The following is a 27,003-nucleotide window of genomic DNA, read 5'->3' on the forward strand; positions in this document are numbered from 1 at the left end:
ATTGAGAATCTAAATTTTTAACCAAGTACGGAAAACTGAAAAACAACACAGCAAAACGGAGGACGTGTTCAGAGAAGAAGCGGATTATGATGAAGCCGACAGAGACGAGATTACTGACCCTTGAATTTGAGAGGTGAATTTTCACAAACAGAAATGGCAGAGCATTGAGGTAATCAGAATTCCAACCTTCTGACACGGAATGTTCACATGTTTTAAAATTCCTCGTAGAACTTTAGAAATAATATAGAACGTCTTGCTACAGTACGACTTTAGATTATTATCATTAATACTATAGACAAAAATAAACAGGATAGAAAAATAAAAACAGATTGAAAATGCAATATATTGTTCTCTGGAACACCAAATTTACAAATAAAATAAATCAACTATTAACCGTACGAATACTTAGCATACGGACAATTAAGTTACCTGGAGAGAAACTCCGTCACAACAGAGAATTCGGTTAAAAGCGCATTTGTAACATTTAAATAACATTAAATTAGCAAAAAGGGACCCACTGTATACATCAAAGCCTGCAGACTTATACACACGGTCATGAAAAAAAGCTTTGACCATTATTTGCGAATGATAATGCACTTTCTGACATCAGTTCTAGTTACAGAAATGTTTTCCCTTATAAAAGGCATTAGTTGATTTTTGGGCTAGTGAAGTGAAGGTACAAAACTGTTCTGTACCACAGAGGAGAGGACACACGCTTATTGTGTAGTGCATTCAACATGCAGGTCTGCACAGATGTGCAGCTAACGCTCAGACTGAATGCCACATCTGGATTCAACATGGATTTCGGCCGGTATTTCTGAGAGCACCTTTAAAGTACACAAAATACACTAAAATAATTCAGAATAACACGGGCACTAAACAAAAGCATTGACTTTACATCAGCTTCAAATGAGCACCATTGTAACCGAGATAAACCTGTAATGGGTGAATCTCACAAAAAAACCTGTCAAGAACACGACTAAGTCATATTTTACCCAAAATGTTAAAGAAATACATAAGCTGCTGTGATATTTTGTGCTTGAGAGTAATAACTATGGATATTGCAAATAATAATTTTGAGATAAAAAGTTGCAATTATTTTTGTTTGTTTGTTTATTCTGCAACAAAAATTGCAAGATACAAACTCAGAATTCTAACTTTGTCGCAATTTCGTGTTAGCATTTCGATATTTTGACTTTTTAACTCAGAATTTCAAGTTAACATCTTCCCAATTCTGACTCTTTTTTTTTTTTTTTTTTGGCACATTAAAAAGATAAAAAGTCACAATTATTATTATTCAATAAGAAATGCCTTTGTCAAAAAGTTATTTATATTTTTCTCTTCAATAAAAAAAAGTTAAATTACAAAAGATAAAGAAATTAAAAGTACATTTTGCATAGTCAAAAGAAAGCCTTGTGGGTCCACTTCTTGCATTTCTTGACAATTAAACACATTTTTGTCTGAAATACTTATGACTGTTACACTGTAATGTTTTTTAGCAATTCAAAAATTCTCTATAACTGTAATAATCTTAATAGCAAAACAACCAAAACACAAGTTTACAAAAGTAACTATGAAATATGTCAAAATGATTTTTTTGCAGGGGGTAAAAATATGCTTGTCATAAAAATGTCACTATGCAGATCTTCAAAATGTGCTTTCCTTCTCATTTTGGGTGAAATATGACCCTGACCTGTTCTCATGAGGGATTCACCCTTATAAACCCTTCCAACAAGACTCAAACCCATTTGATTGAGACACGCCCCCTTAAAGTGACAGGCTGTTTTATAAACAAGGGTCATGTATGTTGATATTCACAGGTGTGTATGCACCTTCACCTGTTCACTGATCTGTCCCATAAACACACACACACACACACACACACACACACATTCACAGTCACTTTCAAAGCTCATTTACACAAACACACACACACACACACACTTCCCTGTCTGACGGAGTGTTAGAATAACACGTTTGAATGACAACACCCCTGAATTACCTTCCTTAATGAGACACACTAAATAGTATAATCAATAATCTTTTTTTTCTTTGTTTTCCTATTGCACGTTAGCATTTCTTTCTTTTTCTTGTGACAAAATTACAATAAAAAATATCAGTTAAACAATAAGTGTATATGTTCATATTATACCTCCCAATGATCTTAATTCTCTTCAATAAACTGTTGATACTTATTGTAACAGTACGAGTATTATAATAACTTATTATTATTATTATTATTAATTTGAAAGAAATCAAGCACCAAAGAAACAGGCTGACAGAAAGAGAAGAGAGAAAGACAAGAGATAGAGAGCTTGACAGTTTCTACAGCCCGGATGTCCTGAGTGTTCCTCCCTGCGAGATGATTGGCTTGTTTTCTAGAGGAGTCAAATCTGATTGGACATCCGTGGCAGGTAAAGGCGGGATTTCCTTTAGACTGTAGACATCTCTAGTGCTAACTCCCCCAAAGCCCCGCCCACACCACTTCTTTCTGTTTCTGCAGTCCAATCAGTGGCTGAATGCTGAAGGGGGCAGGCTGTGGGGGGTTTGATGAGTGCACACACACTCACAATCTCTCACACACACACACACACACACACACTAAAGGAAGCACACAGGTCCGACTTCGATGTGAAAGCGCGATGAGGCCGTTGTCTTTGGTAGGTTGTTTATACGTACGACAGGAAGTAAGGTGGGGTCAGACACCCGGAACAGGAAGTCAGCATGTTGCCAGCGCCCGTTTAGTTGCTGTGTAATTCAAAGCACATGATCAGTGATGTCATGCATAAATACATTTCAGAAATAATTATATACTATAATAATACTAGATTAAACTTGAGCGGCCTTTTTAAATTAATTTGGTTAAAATAATGTAAGCAATATATTTAGCTGAGATGTATTTTTTTATTGTTTTATTTAATTATTATTTATTATAATAAAGAACCCTAAAAATGACCTGAAAGTCACATTGTTGCAACAAAACTTTTGTTTGTGTGTGTTTTCAAAAGCAGAGGTTTCCTGCTAACTTTGCCAGTCTTATGGAGGAAAGAACTATTGAAAGCATCTAATAATCATGTTTTTAAAAATGCATTATTAAAATCTATTTACATTTATTTCAATTAAAATACAAATGTATTTAAATGTATAATTTATTTACATTTGGATAATCAGGCGAAAAAGTAACTTCATATAATGTTATATCTTTTTATTTTGATCTTGTTGGAAGCAGATCAAAAGTGTTTGTTTTTCATTTCTTGTTCTTAGTTCCATATGTTCAAGTCTGTTTCTTGCACATGTTGTAAAGGGTGCTGTGGGTGTTTTAAAGTAAAGGTTGCTAATGTGTTCTGGTTAGTTAGAGAGAGATTTTTGAAAGCAATACTCACCCAGCAGTCGTCTCCTAACACATCCGGCTCCAGCGTCTCTCCGGTCCATGCCTGAAACCGAACTGCATTCTGGGATGGAGGCTCAGAGGGGGCGTGGCTCCAGATTGTCACGTTCAAGCAGTGGATAGTGATTCGTTGCTCCGCTCCGGCGCTCAGCATCTGGAGGAAGTTCATCTGAACACGTCCGACACTGAACTCCAGCTGCAACCAGCCGACGGCGCAGCATGATTATAAACAGATTATGAACTTATTTTCTAAACATATCACCTCGAGCCACAAGGATTTATCAAATACAAAACAATGCAGATGATCTGAAAGCTGAACGTTCTGAACCTTGGCTGTGGTGATGGGCCTGAGGCAGGTGCGTCCGCCGCCGGTGAAATTGCACGTCACTTCTATAGAATCTGAGGAGCAGCCCAGGTTCGGGTCGATCCAATAAGTGCCTGAAAAATTACAAAACACACATTGTAGCAAAAACATAACATGCAATTTAAAAAGTATTACATCTGTCTATAGATGCCATTGGTGGGATTTAGCACTACAAAGAAACTCAACACGCACACACCATCGTAGAGCGTGTCCCGGCAGCCGTGCAGGTCTTTGCAGAATCGAGCGGGATGATCTCGTGTGCCCAGCGGGTTCTTCAGGTTGTGGACCAAAGAGCTCAGGTAATGGAGAGTCCGCAGGATCTCTGGAGCCTGATCCAGCATGGGCATGTCCATCACCCCCCGAGCCTGAGAGAGCATTGAGACCTCCTTTAAAACACGTTTTACACAGCTAACAACAGAACAAATCTTTTAGTCATGTTAATAGAATGTTCATTCAGATGTATCTCGGCTTTAGTTTTGTTCCCAAAACATTAGTACAAACACATTATTTATACATTGCATTATAATTGCAATGTTTTTTTTTTTTCAGATAGGTTTCAGTTGGACGTTCATCTAACATTTTTTAAATGTTACTTTGTCTCGGAATGTTCAGATAACGTTTAAAAGTAACATTCCCATAATGTTTGAAAAAACACAAAACAAATTCTAAAATAGAATCCCCCCACAAACACACAACCAAAAAAAAAAAACTGGATGCATTTCGTTTTTTTTTTTTTTTTTACTTAATAGGAATATTTTACAAAAATGTTCCTAGAACATTGTAAATGTGCAGTATTTCAAATACACAGGTCGTGCCCTCTGTATCTATATATGTGTGTGTCTGAATGATCTCACCTCTATTTTCTGTGTGTGTGTCTCCATAAAAACTGGCTGGGCCGATCCAAGACCAAAATCCTGTTTCTAAAACATACATTCATATGAGCAAACTAAAAAACAGATGTACTGAGTATATCTTAAAATATATATTTTTATTATTATTGTTTAATTTTTTTTTATGTTTTTTTTTTTCTTCTTTATTTTGAAGTCTACCAGGGGGTGGGATGGGTTCTAAATTTGCACAGTTGCTTTTTGTTTTATACTACCGTTACCAGAAGAAAATTTCAATAAACAGTTGTTAAAACTGTTAGAATTGTTAATTGTTAGAATCAATTAATAAATAAATCAACAAATAATTAAACAAAGAATAAATAATCAAACTACATAAACAGAGTTAGCGAAAATTCTCACCGAAACCACTGGGATTCCCGGCGGACCCTGTGGAGAAAGGCATAATAAAACAATTGATCATAACTATCATGATGAATTCTACTGACCTTTTTTTAAACAAAGTAGATATTAGTGTGTGTGTGTGTGTGTGTGTGTGAGGAGGTGTTTCTGAGAGAGTTTATTAAAAGAAAGAAGTGTGTGTTGTACCGGAGGTCCACGGGGTCCTGGAGAACCCTGGAAAAACACGCAAATAAACAAGTAAGAAACAAACAAGTGGCTTTAAATAAACACAAGCAGCTGATGACGAGAAATGCTGTTTCTTCGACTGTAGACTCACTCGAGGTCCCTGAACACCCTGTGTGAAAAAAATAATGTGCTTATGAGAAACCTGTAAGATTTCCTGTGACATCAAGATCTGAAGAGAAAGGATAAATCATGTCTCACCATCTCTCCTTTGCTGCCAGTGTCTCCTCTCGGGCCCTACAGAGACGTCAGTGTGAGAGCACAGGTCAGCTGAGGGTCAGACAGCAGTATGAACACACTCACTGTTCAATATAGTTGTGTGTAGAAGTGACTTATACTCACTGGACTACCGATAGGGCCAAACACACCGACAGGTCCAACTAAACCCCCTCTACCCTGAGAACAACAGGAAATATTACAACAAAAACACTAGAAAATCTGCCAAAATTGGCAGACTAGTTATTGGTACATACTTATGTATGACAGGATAAATGGATGGATGGATGGATGGATGGACAGACAGACAGACAGTCAGACAGAAAAATCTGACAGACAGAAAGTCAGACAGAAAAAGTCAGACAGACAGAAAGTCAGACAGACAGAAAGTCAGACAGAAAAAGTCAGACAGACAGTCAGACAGACAGACAGACAGAAAGTCAGACAGAAAGTCAGACAGACAGAAAGTCAGACAGAAAAAGTCAGACAGACAGAAAGTCAGACAGACAGTCAGACAGACAGATAGTCAGACAGAAAGTCAGACAGACAGTCAGACGGACAGACAGACAGACAGTCAGACAGAAAGTCAGAAAGACAGACAGACAGTCAGACATACAGACAGTCAGACAGAGAGTCAGAAAGTCAGACAGACAGAAAAAGTCAGACAGACAGAAAGTCAGACAGACAGAAAGTCAGACAGACAGACAGTCAGACAGACAGACAGATAGTCAGACAGACAGTCAGACAGACAGACAGTCAGATAGAAAGTCAGAAAGTCAGACAGACAGACAATCAGACAGACAGACAGACAGAAAGTCAGACAGACAGACAGAAAGTGTGTGTGTGTGTGTGTGTGTGTGTGTGTGTGTGTGTGTGTGTGTGCTCACCATGCTGCCCTGCGGCCCTTTTGGCCCCTGAATGCCCTTTAGTCCAAAGTCTCCTGGAGGCCCCTGAAAAAACAAGCCAAGCATCAAGCTCACATGAACAAACACACAAACACACAGCTGTGCCTAACCCAACATTAATGCTAATGTGTGTGTATTATGAGGAGCACTAGAGCATTTAAGGAGTGGAACATTATTAAACGTGTCAGGACCACAGTTTTTGTGAATGAATGAATCAACCACAGATGCTTGTCCTGTTTGAGCTCATGGCTGTGTCTTTCAGAGAAAATCCTGCTCTGTGACAAAAATACACATCAGTGTGAGCGTGAATTATGATGTGTGGATGAAAACACGCTTCCCAGAGGAAGGAACTCTTTCAGAAAGGATACATCTCATCTCTGTTTGTTTCTCTTGGGCAGGCGTACATGGACGAACACAATTCTGTTTTTCACCCTGAAGAACTGTCTAATTCGGATACCTGGCAGTGGGTGATAAAACTCACCTTCGGTCCAAACATTCCCAGCATCCCTGGAAAGCCGGGTTCACCGATGTCACCCTAAATCAAAGATTACTATTATTAGGATTCTTGTTGTAAGCAGGATACAGTCAGTAGGAGATTTCAGAGTGAATAACAGTATTTATGGGCTGTTTCAGTGTATTTATGTCTGGGAGTAGCACTCACAGGTTGACCTTTAGGACCCCGGTCTCCCTGAGATCCAGGAAGACCCATTCCTCCCTTAAAACCTCTCTTTCCTGAAGGGCCAGTGTGCCCAGGAAGGCCCCTCTCACCCTGTTCATTCACAAATATAACAAATACATACATCAAAATGATCCAGTCGAGATACATAATAATATATGGAATATACTTTTTTATATATATTTTCAATCTTAATTATAAATAAAATAAATAAGTAATAAATATTATATTGTTTTCAAAGGTCTTTATTATAAATAAATATGTAAATATATTATGACTGTGTATTATGATACACACACACACACACACACAAACACACACACACACACACACACATACATATATATATATATATATAAAAAATAATAATAATAATTAATATATATATATATATATATATATATATATATATATATATATTTTTTTTTTTTTTTTTTTTTTTTTTTTTTTTTGATACCTGTAGTCAATTTTTCTTCAATTATTTTTTTATATATATTTTTTTTATTTCTAGGATGTTAATAAACAAATAAACAAAACATATAAACAAATAAATAAATAAGTGATAATCATGGTAAAATTTTATCCTCTGACCTTTGGACCAAATGATCCCTGTGGGCCTGGTAAACCGATAACGCCAACTTTTCCAGGTGCCCCAGGTTTACCAGGCAAACCAAACTCTCCATCATCTCCCTGATCACCCTACAAGAAAGAGAAAGATTCATGTAATGAACTTGATAACAGATCACACATCAGGAATCCCAGGTCTGATGATGAATTCTTACTGGTATTCCTCTGCTTCCATCTTTCCCTGGAATCCCATCCATGCCAGGAACGCCCTCCTGTCCTTCTCGACCCACGGTGCCCCTTGGGCCGGGTAACCCAACAACACCCTGATGAGAGAAAACAGTAATTAAGGAAGACAGGGAAAAGCTTAAGCAAATGTACTAGTTATGAAGGATAATGCTGGTTGAATTTCACAAAAACATTAAAAAAAATTGGGGTCATTATTATATAAAAATAAAGTATTATATAATGCATATGTAAATAATTATATAATATGTAAATAATATACAAATTATTTGTTTAATATATATATATTATATAATATATGTATTATATTGCATTAAGATATTTCCCTCATCCCTTTAAATACTGTAATAATAGATTACTACTGTAGATTATTCATATATACATTTTATCTCAGTAGTGTTTTGCATATAGCATGCCTTTTCAGTGCTGATTTTATTAAAACAAAATTATTAATGATGAGAATGGGGATGGGGGGGCGGGTCTTAATTTTCATGCAGCATTGTAATTTTTTTCATTTGGCAGATGCTTTTATACAAAGTGACTTCCACTTACTGTCCATTCAAGTCACTTTATCTGCATCTGTGTGCTGATTGGGAACTAAACCCATGACTTTGGCAGTGATCATTTCTTTGAAATTTAAGTTGAAATAAGACTGAAATGAAAGCGTTGTGTCCTCTTACCGGTGAGCCTCGGCTGCCGCGCTCTCCCTGCTGACCCTGTTTACCCTTCTGACCCTTTGAGGCACAGAGAAAGACACAGAGAATAACAAAATGTGAGTAAAAGAAGTAATGCCAAGAAGAAAACCATAGGAACAGAAGTAATCGTATACAGCATGAACACACACATACATCTAACCCATTTTGCTGAAGTATGTGATAAGACACAACCACATGTTGTTTATATGGCTGCCATTCCAAAACATAAGTAATGAAATCTGAAATCCTGGAAAAGATACAACACATGCTAACACGCATATAAGCTGCAATCATAGAGTTACCCGTTCTCCTTTGGATCCTTTAGGGCCTTGTATCCCACGAGGACCAGGATCACCCTAAAAATGCATTAAAAGAAATAAACAAAATTGTGTTTGTGTGCGTATTTGAGTGCAGGTGTGTCTGTAATCATGATCTGATAATCACATTACTGTTTACTCACAGGTAAACCAGGAGCACCCGGTTTGCCTCGAAAACCATCAACACCTTGCTGACCCTGCACATACAAACCAGTATTATTATAGTTAATAACTAAAACTAACACCATTAATAACATTTTTATTATACGATGTACTTTAACTGAGCTTCATATAAAATACAAAAAACTATTTATTTCAAAATTTTACAAAGCCAAAAATGTATGAATTATTAGATTTCCTATTTAAATTGATTTTATAAAACTATATATGAAACTATATATGAATTTTACACACACACATATTTATATATAACAAAAACTAAAATAACTAATAAATTAATAATGTATATTTTTTATATATTAACAATTAATGACAACTAAAAAAAAATCTGAAGAAAATCTGAAGAGTGTTGTTTGTTCAATCTCACCATTCGATCTGTATAAACGCCTAAAGTATGATCAATATTTATGATAACAGTGATGCTTTCCTTAGCAAACACTGCTAATTATATTTGGTAACACTTTAGTATATGGACCAAATTTCACTATTAACTAGTTGTTTATTAGCATACCTATCAATACTTTATTAGCTGTTTATTAGTATTTATAAAGCACATATTCAGCATGTCCACATTCTACATCCCCAGTCCTACTCAATACCTAAACTTAACTACTATTATACTAGCTATTAATAAATGGCAAATTAGAAGTTTATTTAGGCAAAGTAGTAGTTAATGGTTTGTTAATATCGAGAATTGGACCTTAAAATAAAGTGTGACCTTATATTTTATAAAGTCTCTATCCAAAGTTCTACAATCTAATTCAAACATACATCTCCACTCAAAGCATATTTTTGCTGGCGGATATTTTAGTTTGAAAAGAAACTAAATCAAAACCATCTTGAAATGGTTTTAATCTTAATGTGATCTATAACATATTTTTTATGTTAAGCCAACTGGCATATAAAACCGCCGTTAAAGCATCTCAGTTGGCCGCTGTTTATCTATTATAGGAAATGGTCACATGTTGGTGTGCGCCGACAGCACATAAACAAATCAGCTAATGGACTTCACATGCATTAAGACGACAGCATGCTTTCTTATCTCACCGTGTATCCTGGATCTCCGGGTTCACCCCTGTCTCCTCGCTTTCCAACTGGACCCTGAAAATACACAGACACTTGCATTGAGCTGCAAATACTGCTAATGAAATTAGAGAAAATCACGGACAGATTTAAACAGGATGATAAGAGACTCACTTGGAGTCCTGGAGGACCAGCAGGACCCTCCACCTTCCCATCATCCCCCTGTTCACCCTAGAACAATACATAATGCAAAACATCAGATGATTATAGAAAACTGACTGAGAGTAGTTTGTGTGCCTATATTAGTTTGCCAAATACAAAAAAATATGATCATATTATGATGCTGTTTCACTGTTATATTCATTTAACAAGGTAATCTCTTTGTATTTTAAAGCTAATCTTTGTGTATTCTAGGTCTACTTCTAGCATAGATTTACCCATGAAGGGTGACATATTTGTGCAGGTCAAATATATAAAAATTTCTGAACAAAAGAGTCATAAATATAGTTAACCTTTGCACCCTTTGGTCCCGGGGGTCCTATTGGACCTTGCGGTCCCTTGTGACCCTGTAGAGAAGGAAAGAGCTTTCAAGCACTAGCAGACTTGAGCTGATAAATCAGTGCACTGATGTGGAAATGAACAATTGTTAATGTGCTAATACGATCGTGTGATGCTATTTGCACGTGTTTCTTGCTCTTACTTCATATCCTGATATCCCCGGATCCCCTTGCATCCCCATACGCCCGGGAGCGCCCTGTAAAAGTGCGAGAAAGTCAAAGTCAATGTCAACTTTATTGTAATATTTAACACATCGCATGGAAACAACAGTGACATAAAGAGAGGTTTCTTGTACAGGTCAAAAGAAAAGTCAGATGGATATACTACAAAACTGACTTAACAAGATGATGTATCTGTTTACCACATGTCCGATGGTTCCTCGAGAGCCCTTTGGTCCGGTGGTTCCGACTGGTCCGATCTTTCCCATGATTCCTGTCTCTCCCAGGTGGCCGATGTTACCTTTGGCACCCTGCAGGCAATGGGAAAGTGCAGTCAATATGGTTACTGTGCACAGTTGATTAAAGAGAATTAAATAACTTGCTATTTTAAACTCGAATGCCTTACCTTAAACCCTGGCTTCCCTCTCTCGCCAATTTTGCCAGGTTTTCCTTCAGGACCCTTCAAACACACATGCAAAAACGCCCCCATCATTTCACAAAAAATTACATATTATAATTAAAATAACAAAACTATTCAAATAGTTACTATATAATATAATATATAAGAAAAAAAACTATAATATTGAACCTCCTGCCTTGGAAGCTAACTGAAACAAAGTTGAGATTAGGCAAGTTTATTTATATAGCACATTTCGTACACAATGGTAATTTAAAGTGCTTTACATAAAAGAAAGTAAAATAATCATGAAAAAAAAAATCACAAAAATAAAACAAGGAATCTAAAAATGTTAAAAAATATACAAAATTGACTTAAAAAGAATTTAAGACAGTCAAAAAAAGAAAATGATTTTAAATAAAATAAAGTGCAACCAGTTCGGACATTGCACAGTGCTCATTCAATAAATGCACAGCTAAACAGATGAGTTTTGAGTCTAGATTTAAAAGTGGCTAATATTTTATTAGATTCCAACTGCGGGCGGCATAGTAACTAAAAGCAGATTCCCCTTGTTTTGTGTGAACCCTTGGTATTTCTAACTGACTTGATCCTAGTGATCTGAGTGGTCTGTTAGGTTTATAATCAGTGAACATATCTGCAATATATTTTGGTCCTAGGTCATTTAGTGACTTATATACGAGTAAAAGTACTTTAAAATCAATCCTAAATGTAACTGGAAGCCAGTGTAAGGACCTGAGGACTGGTGTGATATGCTCAGATTTTCTGGTTCTAGTCAGAATCCTGGCAGCAGTGTTCTGGATGAGCTGCAGCTGTCTAATGGTCTTTTTGGAAAGGCCGGTGAGGAGCCCATTGCAATAGTCCACCCTGCTGGTGATAAAGGCATGAACTAGTTTCTCCAAGTCTTGGCTGGAAACAAAACATCTAATTCTTGCAATGTTTTTTAAATGATAGTATGCTGATTTAGTTACTGCTTTGAGATGACTACTGAAACTAAGGTCTGTCTCCAGAATCACACCAAGATTCCTGACTTGATTTTTAGTTGTTTGACCCCTAGAGTCAAGGTATGCATTCTTTGTTTCCAAATGCAATGACTTAGGTTTTTTCCTTGTTTAACTGAAAAAAGTTCTGGAGCATCCAACTATTAATTTCATCAATGCATTGGCAGAGGGAGTCAATGGGGCTGTAGTCATTTGGAGATAAGGCTAGGTAAATCTGGGTATCATCAGCATTGCTGTGATAGGCAATTTGGTTCTTTCTCATTATTTGACTTAGTGGGAGCATATACAGGCTAAACAAGAGTGGTGCGAGAATTGAGCCTTGTGGGACTCCGCATGTCATGGACGTCCACTTAGACTTATGCTCTCCTAGACTCACATAATAGCCTCTCCCTTCTGAGTATGACGTGAACCATTTGAGTACCATCCCAGAAAGCCCAACCCAGTTTTCCGGTCTCTGTAGAAGTATGTTAAGTAGTATTATAAGTATGTCAAACACAGCACTGAGATCTAGTAATACCAGCACTGCTATTTTGCCAGAATCAGAATTTAAGCAAATATCATTTATTATCTTAATGAGTGCTGTCTCTCTGCTGTGATGCGGTTGGAAACCAGATTTAAAATTGTCCAGCTATCCATTTGAGTTTAAGTATTTGTTTCTATTGATAATAAATTACCTTTTCTATAATTTCCCCTATAAAAGAAAAATTAGATATTGGTCTATAATTGCTCAGAAGGGGCTTAACAGCTGCAGTTTTCAGGGAAGGGTTAGGGTCAGGAAAAGTCCCAGAAAGAAATTAGGCAATCTAAACAGTTTAGCACAAAGTTAAGGTTACTTGAATTACTAAAACTAAAATAAAAACAAATTAAAGTGAAGTAGAAATATATAAAAAATATATAATAATTAATAACAAAAGCAACAGCTTTTTCCCATTAAGTAATTTTTTGAGGGGTTAAAGTTTTGTAGGTCATGTTTAGGGTATAATTGTTAAGATCTGTCAAAAAAAATTCTACAAAGCACCAGTTTTTTGTGATAGATGACATATGTAATATAAAAAAAAATGTTTTTCCTGATCAGAATCCAAAGCTGATATATAAATATATACATGCCTTTATTATGGGACAACCCCAAACTCCCCATAATTACTACTCTCGTTTATTTACTAACTGAAAGCCTTGTATGCAGTACATGTTTTGAAGTATAAAGTAAAATCTGAGTGTGATATTGTTTGTGCACTCCTGCATCACTCACTCTGACGCCAGTAAGCCCAGGGTCGCCTGGAGCCCCTTCTTTCCCTTTGATTCCCGGGTCACCTCTGACACCCTGCTCGCCCTCTCCACCCATGTCGCCTTTTTCACCCTGTACAAAATGTTTTTTTTTGTGTTCTTTAAATTATTTAAGAGGTTTAAATCATGTATTTTTGAATACTTATGAACATTTTATTACCTTGGCACCATCAGGGCCAGCCGGACCAGCCTCTCCCTCTAAACCTGGATCTCCCTGTATCAAACAAATAAAAACATGATAAAATGAGTGTTGTTTTTGTGCATTCATACACATCAGATCAATGTTTCACAGACGTACTGAACACACACCCTTGTTCCGAGTAGTCCTGTTGCCCCAGCGTTCCCCACAGGCCCAAGTGACCCCTGCAAAAGCAATAGAAAACATAATAAGAGTCCAAACACAGGTTGTTTTATTCTTTATTACAAGTTCACATTCTTTTTATTTAATTACATAAGTCGAGTCAGGCAAACATCAATTATAACCAATGATGTGTGACAGCACATCTGGGTCTGCCAAGCGCAGGCGGACATTATCTTACTTTAACAATACTAATAAAGTCATATGGTTCCTCTTCAGAGTGCGATTGCGACACATGCACTGTGTTACTCATTACAGAAACTCAATGGGGCCTTGAACTGCCAACAAAAAGAGAATTTAGCAACAGTTATTTAGCGCAGCATAATAGCACCTCAAGCAAGAAAATCATGGGAAATGGGTTAACACTAATTTCAGGCTCTTTTCATGAATAGAGTAAAAAATAGAGCCTACAGCTCTTAAAAATGTAGTGTTTTCCCCAACAAATGGGCAGGAAAAGGAGGAAATTGCTGATTAGCAATCTCCAGTAGTCAAACTAAATGTCATATGGGCTGTTATTTTCGATTTATTTAATAGTGTTGTATGGAACTTTTCCAAACCCCTGCTGCTAAAATTAAGAACATCTGATGTGGTTTAAAAACCTTTATTCATTATTTTCTTTTTAGTTCAATACACATAAAATAGACAATAAAAAAATAAGCATAATAAATAAGCATATATAAATAATATACACACTACCAGTCAAAAGTATGGAATGATTAATAGGGACCCCCCCCCCCCCCCAAAAAAAAAAAACCTCTATATTTGTAAAATAAATCTTTTATTATTTTCTAATTCTGCCAAAATTCACTTTAAATGTTGACTTTTATTCATGAAGAAGACATTGCATCTTGATGGAAAACAAACACTTCAAATGAAAATGACATGAAATGACCATTATATCCAGTAGATGGCAGCAGAGGATCACCCATTTGCTCAGTTGCCATTTCAACTCCCTAGTTTTCTCACTTCTTACTTTTGGATTTATTATAAAATGACTATGAAGTATGGCAAGTGACGGAAATCACAAAGTCTCATGTCATTTAAAAATAAATAAACAATAACTAAGCCCAGACTCCAACAGCGAAGTTAGTTAATCATTTAAACACTTAACTAGTTATCATTCATCAGATGAAATCATTCTGATATGCTGCTTTGCTGCTCAAGAAACATTTCTGATTATTATTAATGTTGAAAAGAGTTTTTACTGATTTATATTTTTGTGTAAACCCTGATATGCTAACATTCAAAAGTTTGGAAAATTAATACTTTTTTCAAACTGAGAGTGATGACATTTATAATATTATATGAGAATTCTGTTTCAAATAAATGCTGTCCGTTTTGGACACTGGATTTATGCATCTAATGCTTTTAAGGTAACAAGACTCCAAAGTGTAAAGAGCCAGCACTTTCCCCACCTTTTCTCCAGGTTCTCCTGGAAGTCCAGGATCGCCAACTTTTCCCGCAGGGCCCTGAGAGAAAGAGATAGCACCCTTTTTTTTTTTACCGTATTTTTCGGACTATAAGTCGCACCTGAGTATAAGTCACACCAGTCCAAAAATACGTCATGAGGAAAAAAAACATATATAAGTCGCACTGGACTATAAGTCTCATTTATTTACAACCAAGAACCAAGAGAAAACATTACCGTCTACAGCTGCTAGAGGGCGCTCTATGTTTTCAGTGTAGACTACAGGAGCACTAAGCAGCATAGAGCGCCCTCTCACGGTTGTAGACGATAATGTTTTCTCTTGGATCATTTCTCTTGGTTCATGTCAAACTAATTTTGATAAATAAGTCGCACCTGACTATAAGTCGCAGGACCAGCCAAACTATGAAAAAAGTGTGACTTATAGTCCGGAAAATACGGTATTTCATGTGTCTTTTGTTTTCAGAACAGATCGATAAATGGCTTAAAATTAATGAAAAAGAATGAAAAGAGGAGTAAACAGGATAAAACAGGGAAATCATTTTAATCTCAGTATCATTCACAATCAAGGGAACCTAAACAGACAGAAGCAGCAGAAAACCTGGGTGTGTGTTTGTGTATGTGTGGAGTTTATTACCTTTGGCCCTGGATTTCCGGTAGGCCCAAGTGTTCCTGGGGGCCCTGGAAGTCCCTGGTCCCAAACAAACAAATCATTTATCAACAATACATACACATTTCAACATTACAATCTCCCATTATCTGAAGCCAAATTCTTAAACTGTGAAGCAGATGTGTGTGTGCATGACAAAATTTAGGCAAATCTTACTTACATTTTACAGCTACATAATAACAAACATTTAACAAACGACATATGACAACTGAATGCCAAGAAGAGTCATGACTCGGTCATGAAAATCACATTATTCTATATATTTCAGGGCTGAACAAGACAGAAATACACAGTGCTCAAAACACATCTTCTGGAGTTGCTCAACACCCAGAGGACGTAAAGTAGATTTCCAGCTCTCAGTTTACATAAGAAGACATTGGAAAATGTTTCTGTGTGTAGAACAGAAATAAAGCATCACTCACTGGCTCCCCTGCGATTCCTTTGTCTCCTGTAGCCCCGGATGGCCCTGGAATGCCCTACAGAACAAGTAAATAAATCAATGATTAATTTGATGATAAATCATAAACTAACATTTAAAAAAAGAGTATTGTTAAAATAAAATTTGTTTAATAATTACTTTGTAATTTATTGTTCAGTTTTTTTGTCCTGTGACACAAATTGAGCTGCATTGTATCTATGGCATGTGCTCTACATTTAACATAAATTATTACTTACATTTTTAAGGAACAGTCCTAAAAATATGCAGTATACAATACAGTATGTACATTTCAATAGGGAAACTAACCGGGAATCCCTTTGGCCCCGCCTCCCCAGGCTCCCCGATCTTGCCCTGCAGTGATTGGACAGACATAGAGACTGTTACGATAGAAAAGATCAGAGAGACACGGCAGCAGTTACTGTAGAAACACAATCACACAGAGAATATGAAAACAGTTTTTACCGCTTGTCCCGAGAGACCGATCTTTCCTGGAGGACCATCAAGACCCTGTGAGGAGACATGAATTCAGACGTGTACAGCATTTATTTTTGGTCACTAGGTGAGCTCTGAAGGACAGTGGCCTTTACCTTTTTACCCTCCGAGCCGAGTTCACCTGGCATACCGTCCGGACCTCTAGGACCCTAAAACAGAGGCGCTAATCAGTACATAAAAGGACACACAAAAACCCTGAGCTCTTGTGAACTTTGGCAGTCAAATTTAATTAAATTAAATGTATGCATTTAGCCAAAGCAACTTACTTTGCATTTAGGCTAACAATTTTTCCTAACATGCGTTCCCTGGGATTCAAACCCCCAACCTTGCGCTTGCCAAAACCTGATGAAATGTTTTAATTCGTTAGCATTTTAGATTTCGACTTGTTATAGTTCTATTGTTGTAATTGTTAAACTAAAACCAAAACTATTAAAAATTGCTTGTGTCAAATTAAATAAAGCTGAAATAATATAAAATATTAATATTAGATGAAAAACCAAATTTTAAAAATGTTACCGTACTAAAATGACTAAAACTAAAACTCAAATAAAAAATAACAAAAGCACAAAATTATTAAAACTAAACTTAAAAAATAAAAGCTTACAGAAATTATTAATAAATACTATAGTATATAAATGATACTAAAATTTCACTGAGTGTTATCGTAAAGAAATTGCACTTGGATATACTCATTGAATCATTGTATTGCTTACATGCCTATTTCTTTAAATAATAAATTATCATTTTAAAACTTGAGCATAATCTAAATAATATTCATGATCTAAGCCATCCTGTGACATCCCAACCAGCATGTTTGACGTTCCCCTGTCCTGCAAAAATGATTCGTGTGCACTTTAAATCCAGAAGTATATCCTCAAACACTAGGGGGAGCTATACTGTAGATTTAGGATTTGTGGGATATGTTGGGATATTTGGGGTTGTGCATGTAGGTCAACGTTTAAGAGGCTCTTGAGGGTCTAAGCATGACACAGAACTATGTTGCACACAAATATTCGCTATCACAAACAGCGGTTTGGCTCACCTATGAAATCTGAAGAGATCTGAACACAAGGACTTCATCAAAAGACCAGACACTCGTTCGCTCCCTCTCAAAGAATGCGTGTGTACGCTGATAATAACACTAATTTATGGTGTGTGCGTCCAGCCAAAAATCATCAGACTGTTGAAACAATATCATCACGCAGTCTCTTCCAGCTGGCACACACTCTCTGTTTGACACACACTGGAGGAGCTGAAGGCACTCAGTAAAATATGTGTAATACGTCATATGGGTTACTACTGTTATTAATATTCTGGCCATCCCATTATACATCCATAAACCAGAGAAAATAAAGTGGCTCATTACTTCTCAGCACCTATTAGTGCCACAATGATGTCTTTCTGCATGTACCACATGTTGTTATCTAACCAGAGTAAATCAGGTTTCATTTGTGTGCTTCAAATACAGAGAAACATCCAGTCACTAGGAATTTTAGTGCATGTCTTTCTATTGAGGACATTAGGACATTAAACAGAACTTGAACACTAAATATACAAGAAAATAGGTCAGAATCACAGGCCTAGCCTTCAGAGAGTCTTAAGTTAAGTCTATGGGACTTTATTTAAATAAAGGAGTTAGGATTTTGTTCAGATATCTACAGTAATAGTAATACTTTCTTTTGCAAATACCACTGAAAAGTTGCAAGAGGGCATAAAAACTAAAACAAAACAACACAAAATATTATACATAATGCATGCATAATAAATAATGCATTTTTCTACCACTAAAGAATTGGTTACAGTTTCACCTTTACCTGTATGAAGTGTTTTTTGAAAGATATATTTCCATCTGTTTTAAATAAAGACATTGATATATAATGACTCTTCAGTCATTGTCAGTGCATTACATTCACTCTATGCTGTTTTGGCCTGTTCAACTTCTCAGTGACGAAGGCAGGAAACAAAAAACGGGGTTAAATCATCGCCACTGAATCACCGAATCATCAGGAAAACAACTTGATTTAAGGACTCTAACTAAGACCAGACAGCGGCACAGAGACTCTCCTAAGTTTGTTTCCTTTGCATCCGTCTGCTCAGTCTTCTCTCCGGTAATTCATGTTGATTCTGTCTGTTAATGGAAAACATTTCCCATGTGTGTGATCTATATATTTGACTAGTCTACCAGTTTAACTAACTACCTGACTAAATAACTAGTTCTAAATAATAATCTATCTATCGCACGACTAACTAGCCTATCATATTAACTAACAAAGAATCTATCAAATGACTAACATGCCTGTCAGTGTAACTGACTAAGGGGCCGATCACATGACATTCCCATTACGTCTGCTATTGATAATCTCATGACATGCACTCGCCATGACAAGGCAAAAGTTTCAGCACAGGATAAATGTATTTCCAGCACCGTAAATCACTTGTAGTAGCTCTACTACTATATGAATTTTAAAAATGTGTTTCGCTGTAGTTATCAACAGCTGTTTCTCCATGTTGTCTGAAATTTGAATGTTGTTAAGGAAAGAGTGAAGCTGATTGGTTGGTTCTTGTCACATGATACATGGTGCACTTGTGGCATTTTGAAAAGTTTAAATGTTTTAATCTTGCAGGACAAAATGTGTTGCTCATATTATGAGTGCACTTACCACGTGTATACATTTGAAATAACAAACTTTATCTATTTGATAAATAATTGCTAACTAATAACTAATCCACCAGTTTAACTAGGAATAATTTATTTATCAGATTAACTAACTAATAAAGATCTATCAGATGGTCTAACTAATTAACTAAGACTCTATCTTTTGGACTATTTAAATTAAATTAAATTAAATTAAATTAAATTAAATTAAATTAAATTAAATTAAATTAAATTAAATTAAATTAAATTAAATTAATTTAATACAAATCGATTTACTGGACGACTAACTACCAGTTTTACTAACTATAATACTATTTAAAGAAATCAGATAACTTAAAGGGTTAGTTCACCCAAACACTTTTTATTTCACTTCTTTTGGACAGATGCACTGCAATACCTGCCGAGTGCCATTAAACAGCTTGAAAGATCACAGACAATTTTTTATATAACTCCGAATGGATTCGTCTGAAAGAATAAAGTCATCTACACCTAGGATGACTCGAGGGTGAGTCATTTACAGGCTAATTTTCATTTTTGGGTTAACTAACCCTTTAACTAGGCTATCAGTCTACTAACTATTTAACCAACTAACCTACCAGTTCAAGTTACTATAACAGAAATGGTTCTGTGTGGTGGTTGGTAATCAGAAGGCCACTGGTTCAGTCCCTGTCCTCTTTTACTAAAGATAAAAGCTAAATTCCACATGCTTACACACTTCTGATGCCCAAATGACTTACCCGTCTTCCTTTAGGTCCTCTCATGCCGATAGGTCCACGTGATCCAGGTTGGCCCTATAAAATAAAAAAGAGACCATTTACATGTGCAATATTGTGATTAATGTCAGGCAGACAGGCTCCTGTCTCTCTCACTGCTTATAACAGTGTGTGTTTGTTTTGTCCGTCTATACTGTAAGCACAGGACGTTACACAGAGGTGTCTGACAGCCGAGCGACAGCACGGTGATCTAACGACAGCAGGTGAAGCTCGGGATACAACCATCAGCTTCCTTCTGACATCCAAACTATCTGAAGTATCTGCTGTCGACTCACTGGACTGCCTGGTGGTCCTGGTGGGCCGCTCTCTCCAGGGGTTCCTGGGTGCCCCTGTAAGTGATGGGAAACATGTAAAACATATTATAAAATGCATTTCAAAATATTAGATTTTATTTTGTACTGTATAAAATATTACAAATGATTTAGAGATTATATTTTCTATAGCATTTGTAAGGTCAGCAGAAAACTTATACACAGATGCAGTTCCTGTCATCTGAACAGATAACAACTATTTGTTCACTTCTGACAATTTTCACAAGCATGAATGATTCTGAAGACATTATTTTACGCCTAATCCTGATTTCCAATCCTTTGCAGATTGCAAGTTAAATAATAAATTCTGAATAATTCATTTTGCCATAACCTTTTGTCCAAACATTTGACATTTGCTGAGTAGCTGGAAGGAAGTGTGCCATTTTTCTATAATGGACTGCTGAACTTCCTGTTTAATAATTGCGAGAATAAGGGAGGAAGTGCACGCTGAGAATTTATGTGCAGTATTTTTTTGTATGCGTGCCGTACCGTAGATCCTTTCTCTCCTGGAGGTCCGGGCAATCCCACCTCTCCACGATCACCCTAAATAAATCACATAACAGAACATTTACATTACGGCTCAAATAATTTCTTGATGTTTTTGAAAGAAGTCTCTTCTGGTCACCAAGGCTGCATTTATTTTTTAATAAAAAAATACAGTAATATTGTGAAATATAATTACAATTTAAAAGAACTGTTTTCTATTTATATATATTGTAAAATGTAATTTATTCCTGTGATCAAAGATGTATTTTCAGCATCATTCCTCTAGTCTTCAGTGTCACATGATCTTCAGATCTTGCTACTCTCAGGTGTGTCTTACCTTCTCTCCAGCGAGTCCAGTCTCCCCTGCAGGACCGATGAAGCCAACGAGACCCTACAAACACAACATCATCAGTGTGAGGGTCAAAGTATGGTTAAAGCTCATAACTCTGTCTGCGTACTCACCCTCTCACCCATGGGTCCAGCCTTTCCTGTGACACCCTGCTCGCCCTGAAAGACATCAGAGAGTGTTTGAGTGACCGTGTGTGTGGAGGAGATTTGTGTGTGTTTATATTCTGCTTATGTTCTCACTTTGTCCCCTTCAGGTCCAGCAGCCCCAGGGAAACCCTGACTGCCCATCAGACCCTGAAAAAACAACACAGACAGAAAAGAGACAAATAATGATGAGAGACTAGACTGTACATGTAAACACTTTCAGAAAGAAAAAAAAAAAAACTGCATTTGGCATAAATAGAAAGAAGCTTTTGTGTAATGAGAACACCATCGGATCTCAATTCTATATATTATATATTATATATGTAGAACATTTCATACTAATACTTTGTAATTAAAAAGTGCTTTACAAAATGATTAAAAGTAGTAATAAAAAAACTATAAAAAATGGTAACCCTTTACTTCAAGCCTTTAGATATAATGCATTATAAAATTATTTTAATGCATTAATTATGCCTTGTAATGCACCGTGCAATGCATTGTTTCGGTCTAATTATAATACATTTATAATATATTATAATACTTATTTATTGTTACACAAAAAATTTAATGCATTAAAACACACAACAAACAACCAGTTTCATAAGTAAAAAGAAATGTGGAAATATAATGCATTTTAACTTTTTAATGAAAATATATAATGAATTACTATGAAATTATTATTTCATGCAGAGTGGTAATTAAAATGTGCTTTAAAAAAATGACTAAAAATCAATTATAAATACAATAAAAAAGTAAGACATTTAAGTAAATAATAGTAAAACCTTGCTTAAAACCTTTATATATAATGCATTCATTTTGCCTTAGAATAAACCTATAATGCATTGTATAATCTAATTAATAACTGTAACCACTTACTTATTTTAGAATATTATTTATTGCTACACAGAAAATATCATATATAATACATTATTTAACTGGATTGAATTATTGTTCAATTTACTTCCAGACATTTCTAAAGCCAATGTTGTGTTTTATAATACCGCTTTGACTTAAATCTTGGAAAATAATGAATATTTCTGCGGTCAGAGCCCAAACAAGAACATACTGAAAGTTTCACCAAGACTTCTCCAATTACTGACCGCACAACAGAGACACAGAGAGGGATGAGGAAAACAGATACCTGTCTGAGGACAGAATAATGGAGAACATACAGAAATGTTCTGAGTTTGTGCCAGAGAAGCACTGAGTTTGGTTAAATTAAGAAAGAAAAGAAAAGAGGAAAAACAGAGACAGAGCGGGAATGTTATGTAATACAGAGGCGATCGCAGCAGATTCTGAGCGCCCTGATTTATGATGCTGGATTTATTCATTCTTTTTGTTTTTTTACAAAAGAAATTCCCAGCATCTATAATTCATTGATATATTGAACATAATTAAAGCTATTAAAAATTGAAATCTCACATTGCGCCACCTTGTGGTCCGTCAGTGAATGCACATTTTATTTTACTCAAACAGAACATTAAATTGGACTCTTGGTCATTTTTTCAACCACAAATCATAAAAAAAATATTTTGCATAAAAATGAACATATTTTTAATAGGCAATACCATCATCAATGGACTTTAAGGCCTTTGTTATAAGATGAAAGATGACGACTGACTGCACCAGAAAGAGAAAAATAAATTTCATTTTGCATAAAGAGAATGAAACGTATTTGTAATGAGAACGTCACATGATCTCAATGTGCTATAGAAATTATTATTATTTATTTTTTTATAGAGCACATTTCATACCAAGCGGTAATTCAGTGTTTTACATAAAAATTATTAAACAAAAACTTTAATAAAAAAATACCATAAAAAATTTAATTTTTCAACCATAAATCGGAAGAAAACTAATATTTTTCAACAAAAAAAAAACATACAAAATGTATAGATTTTTTTTGACAACCATTCACCCAAAAATTTAATTTTGCAACAGTCTAAAATTAACAAATGCAATACCATCATCGATGCAACTTTAAAGCCTCTAATACAACATCAAAATCACACATTTCCGATATACATATAACATAAAAACATAAATCACACTAGCCAGCAAACAACCAGCAAAAAACAGCGTGATTTCATATGCAGATTCACAACTCACCTCGAGTCCTATTGGCCCAGGTGGTCCGACAGGACCCTCATCACCCTACAAATGAAAATCAAGATTAACTCATTGCATTCTCACAAGACGTTTATAGCTTATCAAAAACACACACACCTCTCGTCCAGCCGCTCCACGAGGTCCAGGTAGACCTCTGTCTCCAAGCTTACCCTATGAAGAAAACATTTGTCAACAGCATGAAGTTGCAAATATATGTGTACAAATATTAAAAACACTTGTTTGTCCTCATAAATAACACACCTTTGGGCCCTCGGGTCCATTGAGTCCAGGTTTTCCGATGTCGCCAGGAAAACCCTGTGAAGGATTAACCGTACCTCAATGAGAACATCAGCCAATCAGCATCAGTTGTATTTGATGACATCACCAATAGAACAAACTGGTGCAATCATCAGTGTTTTATGGTAATGTGGTACATGTTGATTCATACCTCGGGTCCTGGAGGGCCTGCTAATCCACTGGGCCCTCGTTCTCCTGTCTTGCCCTTCAAAACAGACAAATACACACATAATCAAAAAAACTGAACCTTCAGATCATGAGTTTTTACACTAAACTTAGATATTGTACTCTGGATCCCCATACACTGTTGATGATTGGACAATTTCTGGCATAAAACATGCATGTGTTCTCAGATAAATGATGCAAGGAGTGTTATATGTAATGTTTTGTTATAATGTTAATATTTTGTGCATATAAGAAAGTTAATCCTGGAATTTGTATTTAATTTAAGGTTATTCGATGACACTTTTGTAAGTTTGTATGGATTTTATTTAGCTTTTTAATACATGATTATGGGTAAAAAAATATGTTATTTTAAAGGAAAGATTAATCTTCTTTATGCTATTCCAGGAAGCAAATAATAAAAAAATACATATATTTAGCAACAAAATGACAGGTTGTGAGTTTGAAGTTAAAAACCATGCAATTCATTATCAGTGCAACTTTAAAGCCTTTAAACCCGTATTAAAAACACGCATTTACAGTATACATTTTCAAAATTGCAAACTAAAAAACCCACTATAAACATCATAGAAAGCTGACAAACAATTCAGCAGTTTTCATTTGCAGATTTCCCAAATACAACTTCAATAACATAAAAATATTTTTTCGAATAAATGTAAAGTTGCTCTTTCACATGCAATTACATTTGAATGAAGAATGAGGCTGTCATGCTTCAAAAAGGATGTAAACAGCACCGCACTGCTCATCCTACATGTGTGATTCTATACGAGCTCAGAAGAAAATAGTGACTTTGAAAACAGCGCACAAGTAACAAGGAAAACGACAGAGTGCTTTTTAGTCTTTTTTTGAAGCTAGAAAACATCAGTCCTCATGGGAGCTAATTACACAGAAAAAGGCCACTGATACAATTTTGCCGAATTGTAGCTTTTGTGTTACACAGAACTAGGTGAGTCATACACTTCCATGGAACAATGTTTAAAAGAGCAGATTAAATGATGACAGAACTTTCAGTCTGAGTGAGCTATTCAATACAAAACACATAAGAAACAAACCTGGGGTCCTGGTTTTCCACGAGGTCCTGGTAAGCCTGGCAAACCCTGCACACCCTGAAACAAATATATATAAATGCACACCATTATATATTAATTATATTAGCACAAACGCTCCTTCAAGAGCATGAGTGCTTGTGTAGCTGTCTATGAAAGCTCTAACATTGGGGCAATTAGAAAGTCAGATCTAATCAAAACATCAGACGACTGGACGTCCCGGTGTGCCAATGTGTATTTGACGAGAAATGAAGGGTATACCTTGTCTCCTGGGAACCCAGTTTCCCCTTGCTCTCCGGGAAACCCGACATCACCCTGAGAGAGAAAAAGTTCAAGAGAAAAAAAGTGAGAAACAAGTTGTGAGTCAGAAAAGAGACCAGAGAAAGTGACGAAGCATGATGGTTAAGTTAGGGCAAGTGAAAAATACAAGCTTTACATTTCCAATGTTTGTGCATTTATTTTTGATATTATTATTTATTTGAAAATACATTTTCTTTAAATAAATGTTAATTTATTAAAAGTGTATTTATTAAAAATCAAAATCACTGACCATCAATAATATATCATAATATCATTAGACTTCCAATGTATGTGCATTTATTTAATAAAAATATTGACTGAAAATAAATAAATAATTAAATAATAATAAAAAAATTTTAATATAATGTCATAAAAGCTGTCGATAGAGTTTAACGTACATTGCTTTAATAAATAAATAATTAAAAATATTAAAAATGCACAGTATGTATGCCTTTTTTGTTAATTAATAAAAAAAACTTATTGACCATTATGATCAACATTTCGCTATGAAAGCTGTCAATAGAATTTAGCATATTTTGCATAAATAACTAAATAAACAAACAGTTTATTAATAATAAATGTATTTATTTATTAACAAAATTATTCACCATTATAATCAACATTATGCCTTAAATCTGTTTAACTAACACAGACTAACAGAGAAAAGCTGTTAGTGTTTGTATCTTAAATAGAACTCTACCCAAATTTCTTATTTTTGTCTGACTAACCAAATAAAATCTCTTTGACTACATGCTACCTAACACTGGAGCTTTTAAAACATGTGCAACACAGGGTGGCCAATGGGAAGAGAGAATTTCCATCGCATGCTGCTGTAAAACAGGCCAATAACAGAGTATTCAGATCACCTTATCACCTTTCAGTCCGGGCTCGCCCATGTTCCCTGGGACGCCCTGGAACACACACACACACACACACACACACATATATACGCTAAGGTGGCTGTGAGTGATGGAGATATGTGTTGGGTACATATGTGCATGACTTACTTTCAGTCCATCTGGTCCTGGCAAACCCATTATGCCGACAGGGCCCATATCACCCTGGAGAAGAGACGGGAATGAGTGCTGCATGTGCTTTTAAATGTCCAGTTTGAAAAGGATCTTACTTATAAAACTTCATCTGATAAATATTCTGAGTTTTATTGAAGTAAAACATTCTAAGAGTGGCTTTAGGGAGCACATGATCTCACGGCACTCACCCAAGTACAAACCGAAAGAACAAATACTATCAACATTTGTCAAAGCAAATGTGGATCTTGTTTAAACATCATACTGTTCAGGTCAAACTGATTTCAGCTGTACTACAAAAACAGAAACACTGACCACAGGGTGACCAGACATCCTGATAAAAACCCACTCTAACAAACCATATCTGACATCAGTGACAATATTATAGGTGAGATGTGATTTATACCGAAGATTATTTAAAACTTTCATTTGATTGCTTGTGGTTTCTGAAATACACTTCAGCTCACCAAGGATGCAT

At 35.7% G+C, this 27,003-nt stretch overlaps 1 protein-coding gene across 1 annotated transcript in view; it reads right to left on the minus strand.

Annotated features, from left to right (window-relative positions):
- The window catches only part of col27a1a (collagen, type XXVII, alpha 1a), a gene marked incomplete at its 5' end in the record, with an annotated part of 41,953 nt that continues 14,950 nt past the window's right edge, over positions 1–27,003 (minus strand). Inside the window, 47 exons of the mRNA XM_026245756.1 lie at positions 1–2,748; positions 3,384–3,584; positions 3,717–3,826; positions 3,949–4,117; positions 4,607–4,672; positions 5,000–5,026; positions 5,186–5,212; positions 5,316–5,333; positions 5,423–5,458; positions 5,564–5,617; positions 6,325–6,387; positions 6,824–6,877; positions 7,004–7,111; positions 7,610–7,717; positions 7,801–7,908; positions 8,509–8,562; positions 8,826–8,879; positions 8,984–9,037; positions 10,068–10,121; positions 10,218–10,274; positions 10,556–10,609; positions 10,744–10,797; positions 10,963–11,070; positions 11,166–11,219; positions 13,425–13,532; positions 13,620–13,673; positions 13,769–13,822; positions 15,233–15,286; positions 15,881–15,934; positions 16,336–16,389; positions 16,659–16,703; positions 16,815–16,859; positions 16,940–16,993; positions 20,238–20,291; positions 20,549–20,602; positions 21,074–21,127; positions 21,408–21,461; positions 21,533–21,577; positions 21,659–21,712; positions 23,672–23,716; positions 23,789–23,842; positions 23,933–23,986; positions 24,120–24,173; positions 25,204–25,257; positions 25,459–25,512; positions 26,364–26,408; positions 26,505–26,558. Coding sequence (XP_026101541.1) covers positions 2,602–2,748; positions 3,384–3,584; positions 3,717–3,826; positions 3,949–4,117; positions 4,607–4,672; positions 5,000–5,026; positions 5,186–5,212; positions 5,316–5,333; positions 5,423–5,458; positions 5,564–5,617; positions 6,325–6,387; positions 6,824–6,877; positions 7,004–7,111; positions 7,610–7,717; positions 7,801–7,908; positions 8,509–8,562; positions 8,826–8,879; positions 8,984–9,037; positions 10,068–10,121; positions 10,218–10,274; positions 10,556–10,609; positions 10,744–10,797; positions 10,963–11,070; positions 11,166–11,219; positions 13,425–13,532; positions 13,620–13,673; positions 13,769–13,822; positions 15,233–15,286; positions 15,881–15,934; positions 16,336–16,389; positions 16,659–16,703; positions 16,815–16,859; positions 16,940–16,993; positions 20,238–20,291; positions 20,549–20,602; positions 21,074–21,127; positions 21,408–21,461; positions 21,533–21,577; positions 21,659–21,712; positions 23,672–23,716; positions 23,789–23,842; positions 23,933–23,986; positions 24,120–24,173; positions 25,204–25,257; positions 25,459–25,512; positions 26,364–26,408; positions 26,505–26,558 — 3,090 coding nt within the window. The remainder of the gene's footprint in view (positions 2,749–3,383; positions 3,585–3,716; positions 3,827–3,948; positions 4,118–4,606; positions 4,673–4,999; positions 5,027–5,185; positions 5,213–5,315; positions 5,334–5,422; positions 5,459–5,563; positions 5,618–6,324; positions 6,388–6,823; positions 6,878–7,003; positions 7,112–7,609; positions 7,718–7,800; positions 7,909–8,508; positions 8,563–8,825; positions 8,880–8,983; positions 9,038–10,067; positions 10,122–10,217; positions 10,275–10,555; positions 10,610–10,743; positions 10,798–10,962; positions 11,071–11,165; positions 11,220–13,424; positions 13,533–13,619; positions 13,674–13,768; positions 13,823–15,232; positions 15,287–15,880; positions 15,935–16,335; positions 16,390–16,658; positions 16,704–16,814; positions 16,860–16,939; positions 16,994–20,237; positions 20,292–20,548; positions 20,603–21,073; positions 21,128–21,407; positions 21,462–21,532; positions 21,578–21,658; positions 21,713–23,671; positions 23,717–23,788; positions 23,843–23,932; positions 23,987–24,119; positions 24,174–25,203; positions 25,258–25,458; positions 25,513–26,363; positions 26,409–26,504; positions 26,559–27,003) is intronic.

The sequence above is a fragment of the Carassius auratus genome, unplaced genomic scaffold (genome assembly GCF_003368295.1).
Source record: "Carassius auratus strain Wakin unplaced genomic scaffold, ASM336829v1 scaf_tig00010384, whole genome shotgun sequence".
Taxonomy (NCBI): Eukaryota; Metazoa; Chordata; class Actinopteri; order Cypriniformes; family Cyprinidae; genus Carassius; species Carassius auratus.